This window comes from Marmota flaviventris, chromosome 5 (assembly GCF_047511675.1).
Source record: "Marmota flaviventris isolate mMarFla1 chromosome 5, mMarFla1.hap1, whole genome shotgun sequence".
In the NCBI taxonomy this organism is placed as follows: Eukaryota; Metazoa; Chordata; class Mammalia; order Rodentia; family Sciuridae; genus Marmota; species Marmota flaviventris.
Window position 1 is genome coordinate 136,708,066 of NC_092502.1, and position 21,386 is coordinate 136,729,451.

Genomic DNA, 21,386 nt, shown 5'->3' on the forward strand with positions numbered 1-21,386 from the left:
TATAAACCTCAATAGCACAGATGTCATACAAAAATGAGAAAAATGTTTTATTCCTTTCTCAATTATTTCAGGAAATATGAACAAAATGAAATTATTGCATTGCTTGGTGTCTTTAGTACAAGGATGACAATATTTTAAAGTTGTTTGAATGGTACATTGAAATGATATATAAATTAAAATTTTAATATTAAGATTTTTTTTTCACATATTATAACACAACAAGACTCACTAGGAAAGATAAGTCTTGACTAAGTTATTTTAAATTGGTTACCGTTTTCAATATTAAAGTGACTTTGTCTTCTTACCTGTATTTAATATAATTTTCTACCAAGATATTTAGTTCATGGAGAACTTGTTTTCTTCCTAGGGGAAAAAAAAGCTGGAGACAAAGTAGTTGTAAAAACTGGTTTATTTTTTTAAAAATAAATACAAAAATATAAATATAAAACATTAGCAGATAGAATTTGATGAAATGAAATTGCACAAATGTTTGTATACCAGGTTGCATATCACACCTACTAACACCACATGTACATTTTTTTTTCTTTCTAAATTTAATGTACAGAACAGGATATATCTTAAAAATTGTCTGCACCTTTTCAAAAGCTTCATTTGCAAGGGCAGAACATGTACCTAACAGAAGCGGCTCATTTCTGAGGTTGCTTAAGGGAGAATTATCCTGTTCATGTTTCTGAATTTTTTTTTTTTTTTTTAATTTACTAAGATGGACAACACTGAATTTCCATAGCTTTGGCTCTTGGAAGTGATTAAATAAAATGTCGCATATATTCTATGAGACATCCTACAGGAAAGAATTAATGCAATTAATGAACAAATTAAGAAATAAATGGGAAAGAATTGTGCTGAGTGGCAGGAAACGTCTCCTGATTATCAAATATGGTGAAGTGGAGACAGTGTCCTTCACGTCGCTTCCTCTTATTGAGCAGAACAGAAATCCAGGTTAGGAGTCTTTGTCACTGTCCCCACCGCCGTACATCTCCGCGAGCTTGTTAAACCTGGGGCCCCACTCCCGGAGGTAATCATAATTCTGGTCTCCTTCGGTGGTGCCTGACTCCAGGGAGCTCAGCGACTCAGCCACCGAGTCGTTGCCCTCATAGGCGTAGGTGGCCAGGGAGTCGTAGGGTGGCGCGGTGGGGTCCAGGTCATGCTCCTTGAGCCTCTCGGCGATGAAATCCCGCACATCCGTGTTGTCAGGCGCCGTGGGAGTCCTGCGGGGGATAAAGAGCGCTTCTGGCATGATGTCTCGCCGCAGCTTCTTTTCCTCGATCGCTGCAGGATTCCTCAGCGTGCCAATGTCAAAGGCCTGGGTGTCCTCCTCGCCACCACCTTCATCATTGTAGCTCACGATGTTGTCCCTGATGTCCTCCTTGGACAAGATCAGAGGTTCCTTCTTCCGCTGTCTCTTTAGAGCTGCAAACAGTACTACTATAACTTGAAAAAAAAAAAAAAAAAAAAAAAAACCAAGGAGAGACATAAGAAGACCATTCAGAATGCTATCAAGCAAGTGGGAGCGCGAAAAAGGAGCATGAGTTATTGGGGTATTTTTTACTTCCCCATTTTTCCTTTCACGTTCCATTTGTTTGGGGGGGGGGGTTGGGGGAAGCAGAAGAGGGTTTAGTCAAGGTAGGTGATGTTCAAAAGCGGTGTTTCTGACTTATTGTTAAGGCACTGTAGAATCTTCCTTAAGTACAGTGCATATTTTATCTGTTTTTCTAAGAAGTGTTAGTTTCTGGTTGTTCGGAATATATGAGCCTTGTATAATAAATAGTAAGATAGATGTTATACAAACATTAGAAAAGTTGAACTAAGCTTCATGTAAGATCCAAGTGGCTAAAATATGCCTGCATTTTCATATCCTTACCATTCTTAATAAGGTATAGAATATTGATTCTGTTAAATAACTGTGTTGATTGATTTATATAGCTTTGTTTCTTACTTTATTAAAAGAAGGCCTACATTATAGGAAATAAGACCCAGATGTTTAGACATAACATGGGTTTAGAGGTTTATGATGCTTTCCTTAGAAATATATATCTTGTAAGAGAAATCCCCCAAATTGTTAGATGACAGTACAACAAATATATTCAAGTCACTACACTGGATTAACTCCAAATCAATGCAGGGACCTTGGCCAGATACATTTTTATTTATTTTAATTTTATTTTATTTTGGTGCTGGGTATGGACCTCAGGGCCTTGTGTTTGCAAGGCAGGAACTCTACCAACTGAGCTATATCCCCAGCCCAAGATACATTTTTAAAAAGTATGTATACATAAGTTGAAATGTGTATTGCTCACAAAGGACAGTTCTCCACTTTGATGAGACAGTAACAATAAGTATAAAAATAATACTTTTAATAACCAAAATAATGTTAATAACATGAACTCTAAGAGGAAGTTAACATCAAATTCTTCTGATTGCATTTAAATTTCCCACTATTATTTGCTGTTCCCAAACATTTAGATTCTGGTCCATTAAATTGATTTAGAGAAACAGATGGAAATTCAATTACATAGGTAAAAGAAGGGGAGAAATCTTGCTCTCTTATATATCTGTCCTTAACCTCTTTTAGAAGAAATGTCTAAAGGATGGGGGAATTATGATATTTTTGTATCAAGATATTCTAAATTCTGTTTCCTTATTTATTAACATGGAATTCTCAGACTATTGGTCTTCAAATCTGTGACAGGGCAAAAAAGAAACTTTTCTAATTCTACCAAAAGGAGTTTTAACCCACTGCTAAGTAATCTTGGCCTTAAAATGATTAAAAAAAAAGCCCTTGATGAAGACAGAAAGCTGTTTATTATTCAGGTCTTCGGGAAAAATTAATTTTATTTTGCTTAAACTCATGTATTCATGCACCCATAAAATGTATGAAGTAAAGTTTTGAAACTCAGATTGATTATTATGAACAAAATGATTTTACTGAGTTAAAAAGCTTCTAATAATAAAAATTTAGTAATATTGATTCCAACTCCAAGTTCATTCCCTTGCTTCTTGGAATGTCAGATATAGTGTTTTCAATAAGGGTCAGAGGGATATCCAAAACAATAGTTTGAAGCTAATGCATCTGGAGAGTAAATTTAATCTCATTCTTAACTCAAAAGCAGTTAAAAAGCAATTTACTCTAGGTTATAAAATCAAGAATCATTATTTTAGAGACAAGTAAATCAAATAAAGGGAGAGTTCATTTTTTCAGTGAACACATAAGACAGTGAGGCCTCAACCCAGCCATTATGAGAAAAAAACATGGACAAAAACTCCAAATCTCACTGGAAAATTGTACACACAATCACCAAGAAGCAAGGTGCTTTGGTTCAACCTCTCACAAATTGATGGCCTTGGAGAATGCTTTAAATATTTCGAACATTCATCTTTATTGTGTATAAAGTGAAGATAACCATACATACTGCATACATTGTTTCATCAAATGAAAGATAAAAGTGTTTTTCATTATATTGTTGTTTACACTGTTTGACAAAATCAACTTAATAAAAGCTTGCTACTCTTGATGTTATTCTTACTGGAGATTTTATATTTAATACATATTTCAGCAGAATGACTGAATATAATTTACATATAAATTATAAAGTCCTCAAATAAACAGATTATTCATATTTGAACTTTTTGATTTAATTAATATAAAGTTTGCTTCTTGACTTCTCTTAATATGTTTAGAAATAAAGAAAAGTCAAATTATAAAAATAAACTTTTATCAATTCTCCCATATTCTGTTAAGTGAAATCATTTATTATTTTTGTTATATATGAAAATACCTCATAACTAAATATAAAAAACCACTTTTATTTATTTATTTATTTATTTTTTGGCATTGGGGATTGGACCTAAGGATGCTTTTTATCACTGAGTTACATCCCCAATCCTTTTCCTTTTCTGAGACAGGCTCTCACTAAGTTGCCAAGCGCCTCCTTAAATTGCTTAGACTGTCCTGGAATTGTGATTCTATGCTCAACCTTTTTAATTGTTGGGATTATATGAATGCACCACCATTCCAGTCACTAATACATATTTTTAAATGTGCACATTTTCATTTCCTAAACTACATGTAAATCTAATGTAAAGTCTAATGTGATGGTACACACCTATAATCCCCATAAGACACTTAGTGAGAACCTGTCTGGGGGATGGGGAGAAGCGGGGGATGTGGGGGATGGATCTCATTGTTAGAACACTCCTGGCATCAACTGCCAGTAAAAAACAAAACTAAAAAAAAAAAAAAAAAAAAAGGAAAAGAAAGTTATGTAGAATTGATCATTCCATTAATTTAGTGATATGTATAATTTACCTTTGAGATATTTAATCACAGAGCTCTTGTATATACTATGAAAAAAAATGGAAAAAAATTGAATCTTCTGTGAAGGATTAGCTATATTATGGAATTAACACATATTTTTAATATTCTTTGTGGTTGCAATGTCTTTGTTATTGGTCCTAACTTCACATAGAAAGGTGCTGTCTTTTTTATAACAGTAAAAATTGTTAAAATAAATTATTGTAAAAATTATTTTAGAATTTGAAATGAAGGCTTAATTATTAAATTAACTTTAATGTAAGTATGAAAAATTGATAATAAGTATAGTTATGCTGGTGAGAAGTCCTATACTAGATCAAATTTGTGAATTGTGTTTCTAACAGAATGTATCTTAAACCTTATCATTGTTGTTTTACTCTTACTGAGATTTGCTGATATCTAACTTTCAGAGTTGAGGTTAAAATCTTATCATACTCTTCCAGCTTCTACCCTCCTCCTGAATTAGAGTTTGGCAGATGATCCAAAATGAAATAACACCATAGAGTTACTACAGGGCTCAGGAGAGCAGTGATGGACCAGCTATAAACTAATTGGAGGTACCAATCATTGATTTTTTTTCAAGAATTGCAATCACCTGTCTCTCAACTTTCTAAAATCTAACAAAGCTATTCTGCCCTCAACCCTTCTTGCTTTTTCATTACTTATTTCATATATTGTAATGACAGTATTAAAGCTGCTTTTTTTACATTTTGATTCACATATGAATGATGAAAAGTCTCACTGCTTCCATATTCTGGCTGGATATCCTAAAACTTTGGTGTTAGTTTGGGCAAGGGACTATTCTGATAGCAATATTCCTTGTTTAAAATCATACTACAGTAAGCATCCTAGAAGATGATTCAATTTTCTTTAAAGTTTCTTACCCAGCAGAATAATGATGCAGAGGAGAATGGCGATCAAGGCCCCAGTGCTGAGACCAGCAGGGAGGAGCAGGGCTTCTGCATTGCAGGACTGCATGTTGCCTTGGCTGTCACAGGCACATACTCTGATGGTCAGTGTGCCTGTGCTGCTCTGAATTGGGTAATCATTGTCTGAGATCACCACAGGCAAGAGATAGGTACTTATTTCATGTCTATTGAAGCCATTTTTTCGAGTTAAAATTCTGGCAGTGTTATCTAAAATAAATTTTAAAACATTACAAATGTTTGTTTCATATAGTAAACTGATAACTCATGGTGATAGCCAGGATTGTATATATAAATAAAACTCTTCATAAAAAATATAAAACCATTATAAAGTTTTCTATTACATATGTGCAATGCCATTAAACAAGACAAATAAGGTAGTTCAAAGAATCTAACATTATGGATTGATTACTAACTAGCTTTTCAAAAATTATCCCATAGTATTTTCAAAATGGTGAGTTTGTATAAGTAAATATCAAGTTTACATAGATGAGAAGTTTTTTTTTACTGTTTTCTGAAAATCTGCTTTGTAGACCAAAAGAAAATATTATTTTCTTTCATTTTTTCATTTACACACATACAGCATATCTCAATCCAATATTCATGAAGAAAATAGGATTGGATACATTGTAAGCATTGTTACATTGTTTAAAGCAATAAAATAGTCAAAATCCATGAAGAATCTCAATACATACCCAGCAGCATGCAAATTATTTAACATTTCTGAGCATTGATTTCCACTCATTCAAACAAACACATAACTTAAAGCATGTATATAACTGAAAGAAATAACAGAAAGCCTGGGCTAACTCTTAGAAGTGCCTAATAAAGTTCCAGACTGAAGTAAAGATTTAATAAAGACAAATATCCCACTACCTAGCATATTATACTACTGACTTTTTCTTTACCTGGTAATTCACCTAGTATTCTCACATGGAATTTGTGGGATTAAAAAGAAAAAAAAGACTTCTATCCCCAAACAAGTAATATTTAAAAAATAATTGGTATGATAGTTTCTATCCTGGTTGTTTTCCCAGAGAAGTTAGTTTTGTTTAGTCAGCCCTGCAGAGTTGTTTAAAATGCCAATATAGGGAGGGAGTCAGTGAGCTGCTAAATCAAACAAACAGGAGAGAAAAAAAATAGTGGTAATCTGTTGCAAATACAGTGGTTGAATACAAAATAATCTATTCCTTAATTATGAGTTGGAACTTAATGATACCAGTTAACTACATAAGCTGGGAAAGCAGACTAACAAAATAACATGCACATAAACAAATTTTAAAATTTATCTTTCAATAACTATTTTTCCCCTTAAATACCCTAAGATAATATGAGCATACATATGGTACTTTTAGAATCTTGCTTGTCTAATTTTTAATTTTTTTTTAACAAATGGTTGAGCCTTAGTTTTGTAATAGTTTTGACAGGTTGAGGGACCAAATAAAGTTTGACTCATTTCAAATTATTTCATGGAATATTTAGAAATTCATGATATAATTTTTGACCTATGATAGAATAAATAAAATTAATTTTAAACAGGAATAACATAGAAATAAGGGAGTTTAAGGCAAATATTAATAAATACAAGGCTAGAAAATTAACACTAAGGTGGTATATATGCTATTTCAATTTTTTAAAAAAACTTCACCCAGTATCACAGCATAATTAATTTTATATGATTAGGTTAAATATTCTGGTTTATATTCTGTGGGCTTATTTCCTGCTTTGAGTACCGTATATAGATTGAAGAACTCTTGGTAATATTTGTCAAAAATTAATTAAGGCTGGTCTTGAGTGGTTTCCCCAATAACTTTGAAATGCCATGCTAAGACAATACTATTTCATGTCTATATCACTTTTTAATAACCAGTGCTCAGTTTCACTGGAGCAGGGAGAAAATTAAAATACAACAAGAAGCAGGTACTGTCAATTCAATATTGTAAATTCAGTACTAGGGACAGCTCCAGTCTAAATTCAATGTTTGATTACTGTCATGTATAACAACAACAACAACAAAACTCAATGTATCTGTTGCCAGGTTCAGCAAATTAAAAAGTAGGATGTTGTTTATCTCTAATTCAGACTTAATCTCTAATTCATATTTCATATGAATGTCTACAATTCATATTTAGAAATTAAATATTCATTCTGCATTTTGACTGCCACCTTTGTGTTAATTTTTTTCAACTTGATAACTTTAGGTGTTTGGAGTGACAGAAAACATGAGCATTTTAATAAATTCATATTTAATAAAAAAACAGATGTTGATAATAGATACCCCCCCCCCCCCCTTTCAGTTGGTTTTTGCTAAGATTCTACCAGATGAAATAGCTTGAATAAAGGTTGGCACAATGTAAAATGACCTATTATCTTAAATTATTTGCTAATACTTTGAAAACTACCTAGATTCTGATTCTGCCAACACACATCATGCATTGTGAAGAAAGCACTACATACATGCCAATGTGGTTGTGAGGCTTATTTAAAAATATACAAATCTGCAGCCATTCTAAAACTCATGTCTTTTAGCAAACAGAAGCTTGCATAGTTAGCTTAACATAAAATACAATAAGTCCAGTAGAGATCTGACAACATAATTTTGTTTAACTAGAATGACTCCAATGACATATTTATCAGGGAACAGAGCTGTTCAACTTTTAAACAATCATAACTATTCTGTAAAATGTGTTTTATTTTTATGAGACTATGAGAAAAATTAATTTCTGAAAAATAAAATTTGTATACTATAAGGACAACAGCATACCTTGCAATGCCTTTGCATCATATTTTCTAAGCGGCTAGTGAGGCTACATCACATTCTTACTCTTCCTTTATGCCTACTTGGCTTCAATAAACCTGCTGCTATTCAATCTCATCAGAGTTTGCATAACACTTTCACTGAGTTACTTATTTCTCCATTCATATTTTCTATACCTTTTCTTAGGCAAAGTGATTATTTCTAGCCTTTCTAATCATTTCAACATCAATCTCATTGTTCATATCTACACAGACACTTCTCTCATGTAGTTTATTAAATGAAAGAGAGCTAACATTTTCAAACAAGACATTATCATGAAATATCATTAACTATCAGATAAAAACAAAATTTCATAATGCAGATCAATAAATTGATAGATCATGTATATTATAATAGTTACTTTAGAAGAAATTTCCAGTTAATGTCAAGTTATATCATAATGAACAAGTTCTAAAACTTACCTTCATTATCCTGTACTGTGAAGTTTGGATTGACAGCAGCTAAACTGAAGAAAAATTTCTGACCACCTAAAGGATCATCTTTGTCTACTGCACTTATAGTCTGTATTAGCTGTAGGAGAGAAAAATATTATATAGTCATCAAAAATACACATGTATAATCTGCTTTTGTAATACATAATTTTAAAAAATTTGCTTTGTAGAAAAATTTAAAAGAATTTATTTTGTTCATGGTGAATAAATCTTAATGATCATTTTCTTTTTAATGATATTTCTCTTCTACCACTCAGTCCCACTTATTTCTCTCTCATAAATATTGTCTTTTCCTTCAAAATGGTAAATTGTAAGATATTATACTTTTTTGAGGGCTTGTATATTTAAATGTAGAACTAGTATGTTATTTCACATAAATCTAAACATTGATTGGGAAGAGTTGATCTGATGTAGGAAAAATTGTGGAAATAAAAATATTGCTTTGCTCCTCCCCAAAGTTAGGTGCAACATAATAAAAGAAAATAGATACTTCATACATAATGTTGAATATAAATTTTACAAAGAAAAGTTTATATATTATTTTCTACTGTGATAGCAATAGTTTGCTTCATTTGCACTTTAAATACAATTATATATTTTTAAATTCAAGATATGTATTATATGGGGAAATGGTAATTGGTTTTAATATAAGAGTTAATAAAAAACTGTCTGATAACAGTGGAACATTTAACAGTTTATACATAATCATATCATTGTTTTTGATATAGTATATGATTGATACTATATAAATATATAATATATGTAACAGTTATGTATTTGGATTGGTATATGATTTCTTTATTTTTTAAGTTACATATGAAATAATTTTTTTTGTTTTAAAAAATATTTCAATTATTATCAGGGTTTCAAAAGTTGCTTCTTATGCATATTGATGTCTATTTATGCCTGTAAAAATCATCAAATATGCTTAATTAAAAGGAATATGCTTTTTAATGCATCAATTCAATTTAACTTTGTGTGAATAGTTGGTGGAAATATTTGTTGCTAAGGTTTTCTTGATTTAATTAGGGATTTCAAGTTTAAAACATTAAACAAAACAAGAAATAAATGAAGAGATCATTATAACCATTCTTATTTTCTTTCAAAGTTTGCTACATCAATAGAAATGTGAAAAATTTCAAGTATTAACTTTTAAAATTATTTTACTCATTTATCAAAAATGACACAAGAATTTAATTAAGACATGCAAAAATATGTTTATTACCTAGAAATAAGCATCAAAAATTATTTAAAACTAAATTAGTTTAAAACAATTTAAAAATATATTTGACTAAATCTTATTTATAATAAGTTTAAATAGAAGCCAGACTTATAAAATATAAAAATGGTATAGGAGTTAATTAAAAATAAAAACATAAAAAAGGTATTAAAACTACTCAAGAATTATTAACTCATTTACCAAAGAATTTCTTAACTGATTTGTATCTATCAAATATACTTAAAAGATTTATTTTTAAAATTTTGATTCATAAGGGTATATTGAAGAGAAATAAATGAAATAACATATCTTGAAAGACAACAGAGTAGTTCAAATTCCTAGTCACAAAGATTTCTATATGAATACACCTATAAACACAAGAAAGAGCTAATTTCTTTAGAATAAAAACTACAATGTCTCAAAATAAACATATGATTGTAACTGTTATTACAAATAACAATTGCAGTTCATTTTTATCCTAAAAATAATACAATAATACATTTCTGAGGACATATATCCACATCTTTAAATATATGTAAACCATAAAGTTTTATATAAAATGCTCAATGATATTTTAATGAAAAAGTCAATTCATTGATTTAAAAGCCAGTGGTTAATTGATATATTTTGTGATGAAAGGAGTAATTCCAATTCATATTAAAGTTACAAAAAACAGAATCACATTTTGCAGAATCCCTATCATTTTATAATAAATTTTATGACTCTAAGACTTCTCTGTTGCAAATAGAGGTACTGCTTCATAAGATTTTTTTTTTTTAGACATACTTTGCTTTAGTGTTTAACCCCTTTATTTTCAAAATTTACCTTTCAATTTAACCCCACTTTCTATTCCAATCATACATTCAAAATCACAAAACTATTGTTTGGGTTAAGTGTGCCATAAAGACTAGCAATCAATATCAGAAGTTCACAACAAGAAGTAGATAAAACTTTTCTGCTGGCTCTCTATATGAACACTCAATATTTTATTTCTACTGGAGACAAATCATTTTAATCCAATTGCAATGAAACAATTTATCACACTTAGGAAACAAATGAACACAAGCTGGTGATATCCAATATTCATTTTGAGCTATGGAAAAGAGATATAGGTAACTATTTCTTAGCTTTTCTTCTTGGCAATAATATAATTGTTTATATTATCATTGTATTTTTACATTTGATATAAGCATTAAGAATATTTCAGTGATCATACTACAACCAAATGTGGAATAATGAGTGGATTTTAATGTATTTGAAATTAAACAAGTAGTTATTATGCTTTAATGTTTTAGCTAGGAGTTTTTGTTGATGAAAAAAACCTTTCTTTTATTCTGGAAAACTTCAATCTTTTAGCTGTTAGGAAGTAACTAAATATTGTCCTATGAAAAATATGTGAAACGATTTTTGGTTTGATAAAGTCTTGGTTGCTATCTGGTTTGATATTTGCTGTCAGTGGTATTAGCTTTAATAAGGTGCTTAGTAAACAGTAAATATAAACAGCAACCCTCCCTAGAGAGATTCCTTGGGAAAGGTTCTTTGTGATTAACATGGTATTTTCTTCATTTAGACATGGAAAATTATTAAATACATTTTACCGACTGCAGGAGTGAAGGTAAGTGAGGGAAACCGAAGGGAAGTAAAAGACCTATTGTTCCTTCCTTCAAGGTCCTGTCTCTGAGGTAGAAAGGTGAGAATTTAAGTAACCCTGTTAGGCAGGAGAGGACTGACTTCTAATACTTCATCAGTTGCAAACTGCATCCTATCTAAGAAAGTCTTGTATGCTTAGACCAAGGAAGAGCTAAGGCCAGGAAATAAGGAGGAGGAGGGAGTGGCAATTAGTTTTGTTTCTGTCTTATCAATTTGTCTGCACACCAAATGAATGGAATTATTCCCCATGTTGTTTTTCTAAGTGCTACTTAAAGAGCACTTAATTTGCAGGAGTATTGGGTGGACTGCGATTCTCTATAAATAACTGCAGCATTCCCAGACATCCTAATCCTCCTTTCTTAGGAGGAGGGGAGGCCAAGCTAATGAGTGATTATCATAAAAGGCACAGAGAAGAAGTTTATCAAATAATCACTTTAAGTTTGCAAGCTTGGATGTCAGAACCTAGAATTCTATCATTTATTATAACATTTTTGTATAAGCAGAACTAGTTTTCAGCCAATGAGAACACGATGGTATTTCACGAACTGGTCATATTAACAATAACTAGTGTGGAAGACTTGTACATGCAGTCAATTAGACAAGAATTATTAATCATGTCCTTTCTATCAGCATAGTTAAGGTAGGCTAACTGCTTTTTATTAAAATCATCTTTGTTTGGATTATTTTTCTTCATTATGCCAACTAGGTTTTACACGTACAGAAAGTCTGGAGCATTACTGAGCCAACTATAGTTAAAAAGAGAAAAGGCACTGGAAAATAAACACAATTCTTTATTTTGTATATTTTGAATACATTTGTAAGTCTGCATTTATAATAATTGAAATGCTCTGAAAAGATATCTCTTGAAAATCAAATAGAATAATCATAGAGGGAGCAATGAATGCAGTAGTAGCAAAATGGGTAATTTATCTCTTAGAGAAAATATTTTAACTTATCTCATGCTGAGTCTTCCAAGCAGAGGACTATTTTGAATGGTATTTTAGGGTGGACACTGTTTCATTAAGAAGTTGGAAGTAGCTAAGTCATTTAAATATTCCCAATTAAACACTTCTATAATATTTTCAAGTTAAAAAAAAAGGAATCCAATTGCAGCCATTTTACCATTTCTCACAATAGACAGGCTATTGAATTCCTGTTAGTATATTCAAAAGGAAGTATTCGAGTTATTCCACAATATAATTTGCATAAAAATATAACAAGGACATTGATGTTTATAAAAGCATCAAATGATGTCAAAACACAATACAGCTTCATGATGGCTTCTCTTTCTCTAATAAAATACATTGGATTCCCAATTATTATTTATAACATGCAGCTTCCTTCTGTGAAGATAGCACTCAAAGCAATTAAGAACAGTCTTTTCAGCCATATATTCTGGAGCTTTTTAAACAACAAAATGAGTCCACTGAGGAAAAGATTTAAATAATTATAAACAAAGCTGATGTAGGGAGAATGCTTTAAAGGACTAAAACTGAGTCATTAAGCACTTTACATGTTGGTGTAATGATGAAAACCAATGTATAAGCAAATTCTGCTGCCCTACTTCAAAATGTATTTGCACATTTATCTGAATATTGATGGAATGCTTCAAAGATTTCATGCATTTGTTGCTGGGTTTTCACAAACTTTTATTCCCATTTCTCTAGCAATTTCAATATTTACCTAATGGTACAGCAGAGGATTCTAGTTTGCTCATGTTTTCGAAAGCTTTAAAAGTTGAAGTTGTGGGGCTGGGGATGTGACTCAAGTGGTAGCGCGCTTGCCTGGCAGGCGCGAGGCGCTGAGTTCGATCCTCAGCAACACAAAAAAATAAAAAATAAAGATGTTGTGTCCACCGAAAAATAAAAAATAAACAAATATTAAAAAATTATCTCTCTCTCTCTCTCTCTCTCTCTCTCTCTCTCTCTCTCTTTCTCTCTGAAGTTGTTTCTATACATTTGTGTGCAAATGATAATGTCTTTTCTTTTCACCAGAACTTTAGGAAGGAATTAAGAAACCTGGTACACTGCTATTTTAGATACTCTCAATTTTAAAAACATGTCACCGTTTGAAAATATTGCAGGGAGTATATGTGAGGGTTCCTATCCCTTTTTCATTCATTCCTGTCAAGTTTGTGAAAATAAAACATTTAATACAGAACTGCCCTGTGTTTTCAATCTTCCAGTTGCTCACCTGTCCTGGTCTGGCATTTTCACATACAAAAGTGTCATAGAACACAGCAAATTGTGGGGCATTGTCATTAACATCCAAAATTCTCACAAAAACAGCTACACGAGTTGTCTCTTTGGGATTGTCTAGAAAAAATAAAGGAGAATTTTGTTTAGGAATGCATGTTTGTGCACCAGATTTAATTTATATACACATCTTATGGATATTTTAGTGCTCACATACCAATAAACATTTCGTTCATTCTCTTAACATAATGAGCAAATGCAATGAAGAAATTTACTGCAGAGCCTAATTAAGTAGTCATGAATTCAGTTAATATTGAGCACAAGGGGATTATTTTTACTTTGTAAAAAAATTAACAGTAAAACCTAGTATAATTGAGCTCATATCTGTGTCTTTACTGTCCAAATATACAAGATGTGAATAAATGTTTATTACATAATTTTTACATATAACTTATTTAATCTTTAACATTTTTTTGAGATGAAGAACTATTTTAAAATAAATTAGTTACTTATCCAAGATCAATAAATCCTTGTTCTACTAAAAACCTATTTTTTGACTATGATAATTAAAATGTATTCTAATAGCAACATTCAAATTGCTTCTTGGAAATTATAATATATGGCTACTAATTCTACAATGTGATAGAATATTTACCCTGGGATATAAAGTTTCAGACATTTTATTTATATAGTCATGAATGATACCATTTCAACAGCCATGACTTGATTTTGCATAACAATTTATTGGTTCTAAATTAGCTCTACAAACAAATGGCAAGCTAATAATAATGTCTTTACTACAAATGCTAAAATAAAGAGCATCAAAATTTCCAAGTAAAGTGATGCAGATAAAATATTTTGATTTGTAAAGGAAATAAAAAAATGTTCCTTATTTACCTTAGCTTGAGTAACAAACCTATAATAGTCACAATTGCATCATCTTCATTGTAGATTTTTCTAAGCAGTTTTATTGATATCTGAGTGTTTTAACATTTTAAAATCATGTTATAGTTATTCAGACTTAAATACAAATATCACAATCTTTAGATAAAATCCAACTTCTTTGAAAACTTTGACAAAGTAGAGGAACAACATTAGAAAATAGATAGAAATGTTGAAGAAACATCTGCAATTCCATGTCCCTTCCAGCACCACTGAAAACAGTAAAGAAATGGATACAACCTAAGTGTCTGTCAACTGATTAATGGATAAAGAAAATGTGGTACATATACACAATGGAATATTATTTGATTCTGAAAAAGAATCAATTGCTGTCTTTGGCAACAATCTGGAAGTAACTGGAGATTGATGTATTCAGTGAAATAAGCCAGACACAAAAAGACAAGTACTTCATGATTTCACTCATATGTTAAATCTCAAAAAGTTGAATGCATAAAAGTTGAGAGTAGAATGCTGATTACCAGAGGCTGTAAAAAGTAGAGAAGTGAGAAAAAATAAGAAAAGGTTGATCAATGGATACAAAGTTATAGTTACAAAGTAGTAAGAAATTCTGGTGTGCTTATGCTCAGGAGGGGCAATACAGATAACAACAATGTGCTATATATTTTAGAAACCCAGAAGAAAGGATTTTGGTAGTTTCCATCATAAAGAAATTATAAATATTTGAGGAGAAGCATATGTTTAACCTGATTAAACACCATGCCATATGTGTGTATATGAATATGTATATATTTTAATATAAAATATTAAGTGGAATCCCACTAATATGTACATTTTTTATTTTTAATGTATCAGTTAAAACTAAATTTAAAAGAAGAAAAGGGAAATTAGCTTTATAAAAGCTGAAAGAGTATATTTAACAAACTTATTAAGTGATATAAACCAAAAAGAGCTATGGATATTATCATTTGCCTTTACAAAATTTGTCTGACTTCCTAATTTTAACTAAATAATTTTCAGATACAAAAAATACTGTCATATGCAAACAGAGTATATATTACTGTTGAAAAGAATTCTTCTTCCAGCTACGTGTAATTGTATTGTTATTAATATAATAATTTCAGCTTTTTAAAAATAATGTGTAAGAACTGATTTCTTAGCAGGCATATTTACAAGTCTGAAGTAGTAAAAAGGAAGGCAAATAGGATTCTAAATCTATCTGAAGTATATTCAACTTCTGTTCCTCTTTCCAAGAGGGAATTTAAAATGCATCTCCTTGACACTCCTCTTAAATCTTAGCTCTGACTTCTTAATCCACATATATTGTGTTGACAGGTTCTAATTTCCTGTTTGTAATATATGGCTGCATGCCCTCCACCTTTTCCTGCATCAGGTGGCTGAGAGTTCATACCCTGGAGGTAAACTGAGTTTCTTTTATATCCAAGTCCACTCATGTTCACGCATTGTGACTTTGCCCAATGCCTTATTACTCACTATGTGTAAAAACACAGGGCTTCTGATCTCACATAGTTATTTGGAAAATTAGGTGTGATAAAGCAGGAAAAGTTCTTGTCAGAGCGTCAGTTTGATGACTAGTACTTCAAACATGTTAAATGTTATGAACATCATCTTTATTACCAATATCATGTATTCATGGCTATTTTATAAGAGTTTGTGCAATCTTTCTCCATGTAATGCATTCACACATTAAAAACCTGTTAACAAGCTTTCTCACAATCACATGGGTCTGAAGAGGTCCCCATTGGGAAGAAGAAGAGGGAAAAGGAAAATAAACAGAAAAATATTTTCCATTGTATCTGCACCTTTATCTGTCTCATACCATTCATAAGACCCAGAGGTAGAGTACTCACCAAAAATGGACCCCTTCATACCTGTTGCTATGAAGAAGAGTGGAAATGCACACTTCTTCCATTTCTCTAGAACATGCTCTTTAATCTACTGCTATAGTAAGTGGACATAAACAAAATGTGTATTTTCAATATAAAGTGTGACATAAAAGTAACTCTTGTTGGTAGCAATTCAATCACTAGCTATGTCACAGAAAACAAGAAGAAAAAGGAAAGTTTCAAGCCTCAAAAATGGCTTTGTTAGACTTTGCCCTAACACAATATGTAGATTCTTTAGCCTCTTTCCAAATAGCCCAAGGATCTTCAAATCAAAAGCTAAAGCCACAGGGATGAATGTATTTGTAAAGCATTGGGTCTGGCATCACCTATTAAAAAAGCAATATATATATTTGCTGGCAAATGTCATGGCTTATGTGTAAATAAACAAACAAAGCATTCTGAGAATGCAGAATCATACAGAAGAGCTGCTGGCATATATTTACCACTTAAGTCTCCCTCAGAGTCCTTTAGGGAAGCAGGAGAGTAATACAATGTACCAGCAACAAAGGATCTTAAAATGTGTGTGCTGAGGTGAGACTATGCCTAGAATTCAAAAAGCTTTTGCAAATCTCTAAATAGAGAAAAGTCTTCAATTATTGTCTAGATACCCCAGATTTTCAAAAATGGAACTGTTGCACATGCTTAGGACACAACTTTTTTTTTACTAATACATAATGGAGTCCTTCCTTCCTATACCAAGCTCCATTGTCCTCAGAGTGTATTGAAATGATTATAGCTAAATTTTCTTGAAGGAACTCTTTGGCTACTACAATAAATGTGTTCTGAAACTTCAAGTTTATTATTAAGACCCTGATTGTGTCCTTAATTTTATATTATTTTCATTCCCTGCATGGCATTTTAAAATATTTTTTTAAAGACGAAAAGGGGAATTATGCCATGGAATAATGCACTAAATAATTACTTGCAGTAGTTAGCACTTGCCACATGATGTGATACATTGCATTGGAATATAGAATTAAACTGTTTGAGGCAGGGCCTGGAAACACATTGGTAAGAAGTACATTTGTATGTCATTCTGTCCTGCTCCAGGCGAGGTGTGTGACACACTTAGCATAAAACCAGTGTTTAAAGTCTCGTAAAAACAATTCCCTATGTGCAGTTTCCCTTTCACTCTCATTGCTTAATTTAATTCCCAGAATAGCATAATGGGACCCTGACTGGTGTTGGTTTGGCAGGTAGGTATTTCCAACAGTTGTGCCACAGATTGAATTCATTTAGTGGCAAAAAATAGGTTCAGTTCTTAAGAAGAGGTAATTGGCTTAGCTTTTTACTGAATCATAATTACTTCAACTAGCTTTAGAAGTTAAATTTCTCACAGTATCTGAAATGGAAAGTGCAATTCCAAGCTCATTGGGCCTGAGAAAGTATCTTAAAATGAGCAGAGCACAAACAACTTTACTTTTGGAATGACGAGATCATGTTAGACACAATCAACTCTTAGGATGAAGACAGAGAAATGACAGCTTTCATAAAGGAAAACTCCAACAATTGTTAGTATTAACAGGTACCACTGTTTATATCTCATTGTGATGAAACTGGGTGTTTTAGGGTTGGTCTGTATTTCAGAGCCAAATTAGAAAGATAAACTAAATCTATTACTTTAGCTTGAAGCTTTGAATGATTGCTGATGATCTGCCTAGCCTAGTTAAGTTCTTCAGAGGCACTTCGTGATTCAGACCTGATGTTTTGCCTTCCAAAGTCTGGAATGGTTACTTCAAATAACTTGACCTTGATACCTATTTGAGGATTCAGCTTAGTATTTCAGATGTGGAAATTGCCAGCTTGCTGTCTGACCATGACTTAACTCCTGATGAATATTTATTTTTAAAGCAGTTTGAATTGCTCTGCTTCATGTTTGTCTCAGTATGTAATCAGAAATGGAGCAGGTTTGTGAGACCTGAACATGTGATTTCACCTGTTGACCAGGACCTCCCATCTTAAAGAACCCCACAGTAGACTGAAGAAGCTACTATTGAATTTCTTAATACTTTTTGAATAGTTCCATAAATGATGCTGGCCATCCTGTGTTCAGGCAACACCTTTTGCAACTAAAGAAAGAGGGGTTTTGAATCCTTGATCTCTGTTTAGAGTTTGAAGAAATTTTGTAAATTATGTGTAGAATTATTAGAGCTAGAACTGGAATAACCTGTTTTCAGTCCCAATTTACTACCTCTAGCATTATTTCAGAAAGTTTCAAAAATCTCCAGAGTTTTAGTTTCTTCTCATTTAAATGAGGCTAATTTAATATATTAGTAAGATGAAATGTAATTTTAAATTCTTAGAATCATAACCCATACCTGGTTTATCATAGATTCACAATAATAGTGTTGGTGAAAAAATTTAACATCTCAGTTGTTTCCTCAAAAGAGAAAATTTGCAGTACCCATTCTACCTGAATGTTATTAGTTAATAATAAATGTTAGATTTACAGATATTTTAGAGTAGCAGAATATGCTAACCCAAAATATATCATTTTGCTATAAGGATTACATTGACCTAAAGACATTAAGAAAAAAAAGAAAAAAAGTAAGAAAGAAAGAAAAAGAGAAAAACAAGGTTGAGGATATAGTTCAGGGGTAGAGCACTTGCCTAGCATGTGAAAGGCCCTGGATTCAATCCCCAGGACTGTAATATAAGATAACATAAAATACAATAGTATAAATAGAATGTACAAGAAGGATACTTTGAACCTTTCCTTTTTTTTTCCTGAAAGCAGAAGAAAAAACTCTTATATGAAAAGTATTCTTACATATCATGAAGACAGTGACATTCTTAATATTGAGGAGGACAGGCAATTGAAACAGAGAAAATTCTGTACAAAAACAAAGAAAAATAAACATTCTGTAAATATTTAGTTATTTTTTCACTATTGCCTCTTTTTGTTCATCCTAGTTCAAAAGTATTCAGGCTTTGCAACTTTTTTTGGTTCCTCATTTCCTTAAGAATGCTCCTTATTACATAAATCTTAAATAAATGTCTGTGCCTTTCTCCTCTTAATCTGCCATAATATCAATTTAATTTTCAGATGTGGTAAAAAATTCTAAGATAGCATAAATGCAATTTTGCTTCTTTTACAATACCTATAGTCATCCCTCAGCATATATCAAAAAGAAATACTGAAAAAAATAGGTTTATGAGGAATCAATTTAAGATTTCAATTAAAACTATAATTCGTAGACCTGCCTGTGCGGGACCCAGGCTCACAGGGGAGCCAGTCCACGCCTCCCATGGCAGGGCAGACACTCACCAGAGCCTAGCCTCTGACTCAGGACTGACCCTTCCCACCAGCAGACTAGTGTACCTCAGGCGCAGGACCGCCCCTTCCAACCAGCTGACCACCATAGGAGGCCAAGCCTGGCGGCCCTGATCCACTCACACCAGACTGAGATACCCAGGCTCACAGCTGGCCTGGTACTCCCCCCCTCCACCTTCCAGGTGGGCAAGACACCTGCCGGAGCCTAGCCTCTGGCGCAGGACCTCCCCTTCTGACAAGTAGACTACTAGGGAGGTTAAGCCCAGAGGCCCAGATTCAACCACTCTAACTTGCACATATCCAAGATGCAGTAGCATTCATTGAGGGACACCAGCAGGGTCTGGAAGCCCAACATCAAAGTGAGGTACAGACAATCTGCATGGGACTAAAAGAACATAGGGGAGAAACTGTAATATCTCAGATCCACACTGCAAGAAAGGAAGACACACAGACAACATGAAAAAACAAGGGAGGAAAATGCCCCAAACAAACCAGGACACTATAATAACAGAACCCATGGACAGCGAAGTTGATGAAATGTCAGTGATGGAGTTCAGAAGGTCCATAGTTAAAATATCTATGAATTAAAGAATGACCTAAATGAGCAAATACAAGCAAAAATTGTTCACTCTAACAATGAGATAAGAGAGCAAATACAGGTAGTAAAAGATTACTTCATGAGAGAGATTCTAGAAAAAAAAAACAGTCAAAAATCCTTGAGATGAAGGATATAATAAATCAAATAAAAAACTCAGTAGAAAGCATAACCAACAGACGAGATCACTTAGAAGAAAGAATATTAGATAATGGAGACAAATTATACAATCTGGAAAATAAAGTTGATCACACAGTGAAGATAGTTAGAAACCATAAACAGAACATCCAATAATTATGGGACAGCATGAAAACAACAAATCTAAGAGTTATTGGGATAGAGGAAGGCACAGAGTTTCAAACCAAAGGAATGTACAATCTCGTCAATTAGATAATATCAGAAAATTTTCCAAGCATGAAGAATGAATTGAAAAAACAAATATAAGATGCTTACAGGACACCAAATGTACAAAATTACAATCGATCTACACCAAGGTACATTATAATGAAAATACCTAGGATGCAGAATAAGGATAGAATCTTAAAAGCTGCAAGAGAGAGGAATCAGATCACACATAGTGGGAGAAAAATTCGAATATCAGCGGATTTTTCAACCCAGACCCTCAAGGCCAGGAAATCATGGAACAACATATACCAAGCTCTGAAAGGAAATGAATGCCAACCAAGAATCTTATATCCAGCAAAACTAAGCTTTAGATTTGATGATGAAATAAAAACCTTCCATGATAAACTAAAAGTTAAAACAGCTTACAACTAGTAAGCCTACACTACAGAACATCCGCAGCAAAATATTCCAAGAAGAGGAAATAAAAAACAGTGATGGAAATCAGCAGAGGGAGGGATTACACTAAAGGAAAATCTAATCAGAGGAGATTCCAAGTCACATTAAATACCAAAAATAAACAAAAATGGTTGGGAATACAAATCATGTCTCAATAATAATACTGAATGTTAATGGCCTAAACTCACCAATCAAAAGACATAGATTAGCAGATTGGATTAAAAAAAGAAAAAGAAAGACCCAACCATATGCTGCTTCCAAGATACTCATCTCATAGAAAAAGACATCCACAGACTGAAGTTGAGTAGTTGGGAAAAATCATAACACTTACATGGAC

The 21,386-nt window shown here is 32.3% G+C and overlaps 1 protein-coding gene across 3 annotated transcripts in view; it reads right to left on the reverse strand.

Annotated features, from left to right (window-relative positions):
- Positions 1–961: 961 nt before the first annotated feature.
- LOC114093468 (cadherin-10) overlaps positions 962–21,386 on the reverse strand; it is a 103,930-nt gene continuing 83,505 nt past the window's right edge. Inside the window, exons 8-11 of one of the 3 annotated variants that reach the window (XM_027936254.2) lie at positions 13,571–13,692; positions 8,479–8,587; positions 5,218–5,469; positions 962–1,446 (exon numbers count right to left, since the gene is read on the reverse strand). In XM_027936254.2, coding sequence (XP_027792055.1) covers positions 962–1,446; positions 5,218–5,469; positions 8,479–8,587; positions 13,571–13,692 — 968 coding nt within the window. Of the gene's footprint in view, positions 1,453–5,217; positions 5,470–8,478; positions 8,591–13,561; positions 13,693–21,386 lie in introns of all 3 variants that reach the window. The other 2 variants (XM_027936253.2, XM_027936252.2) reach the window with 2 other exon arrangements.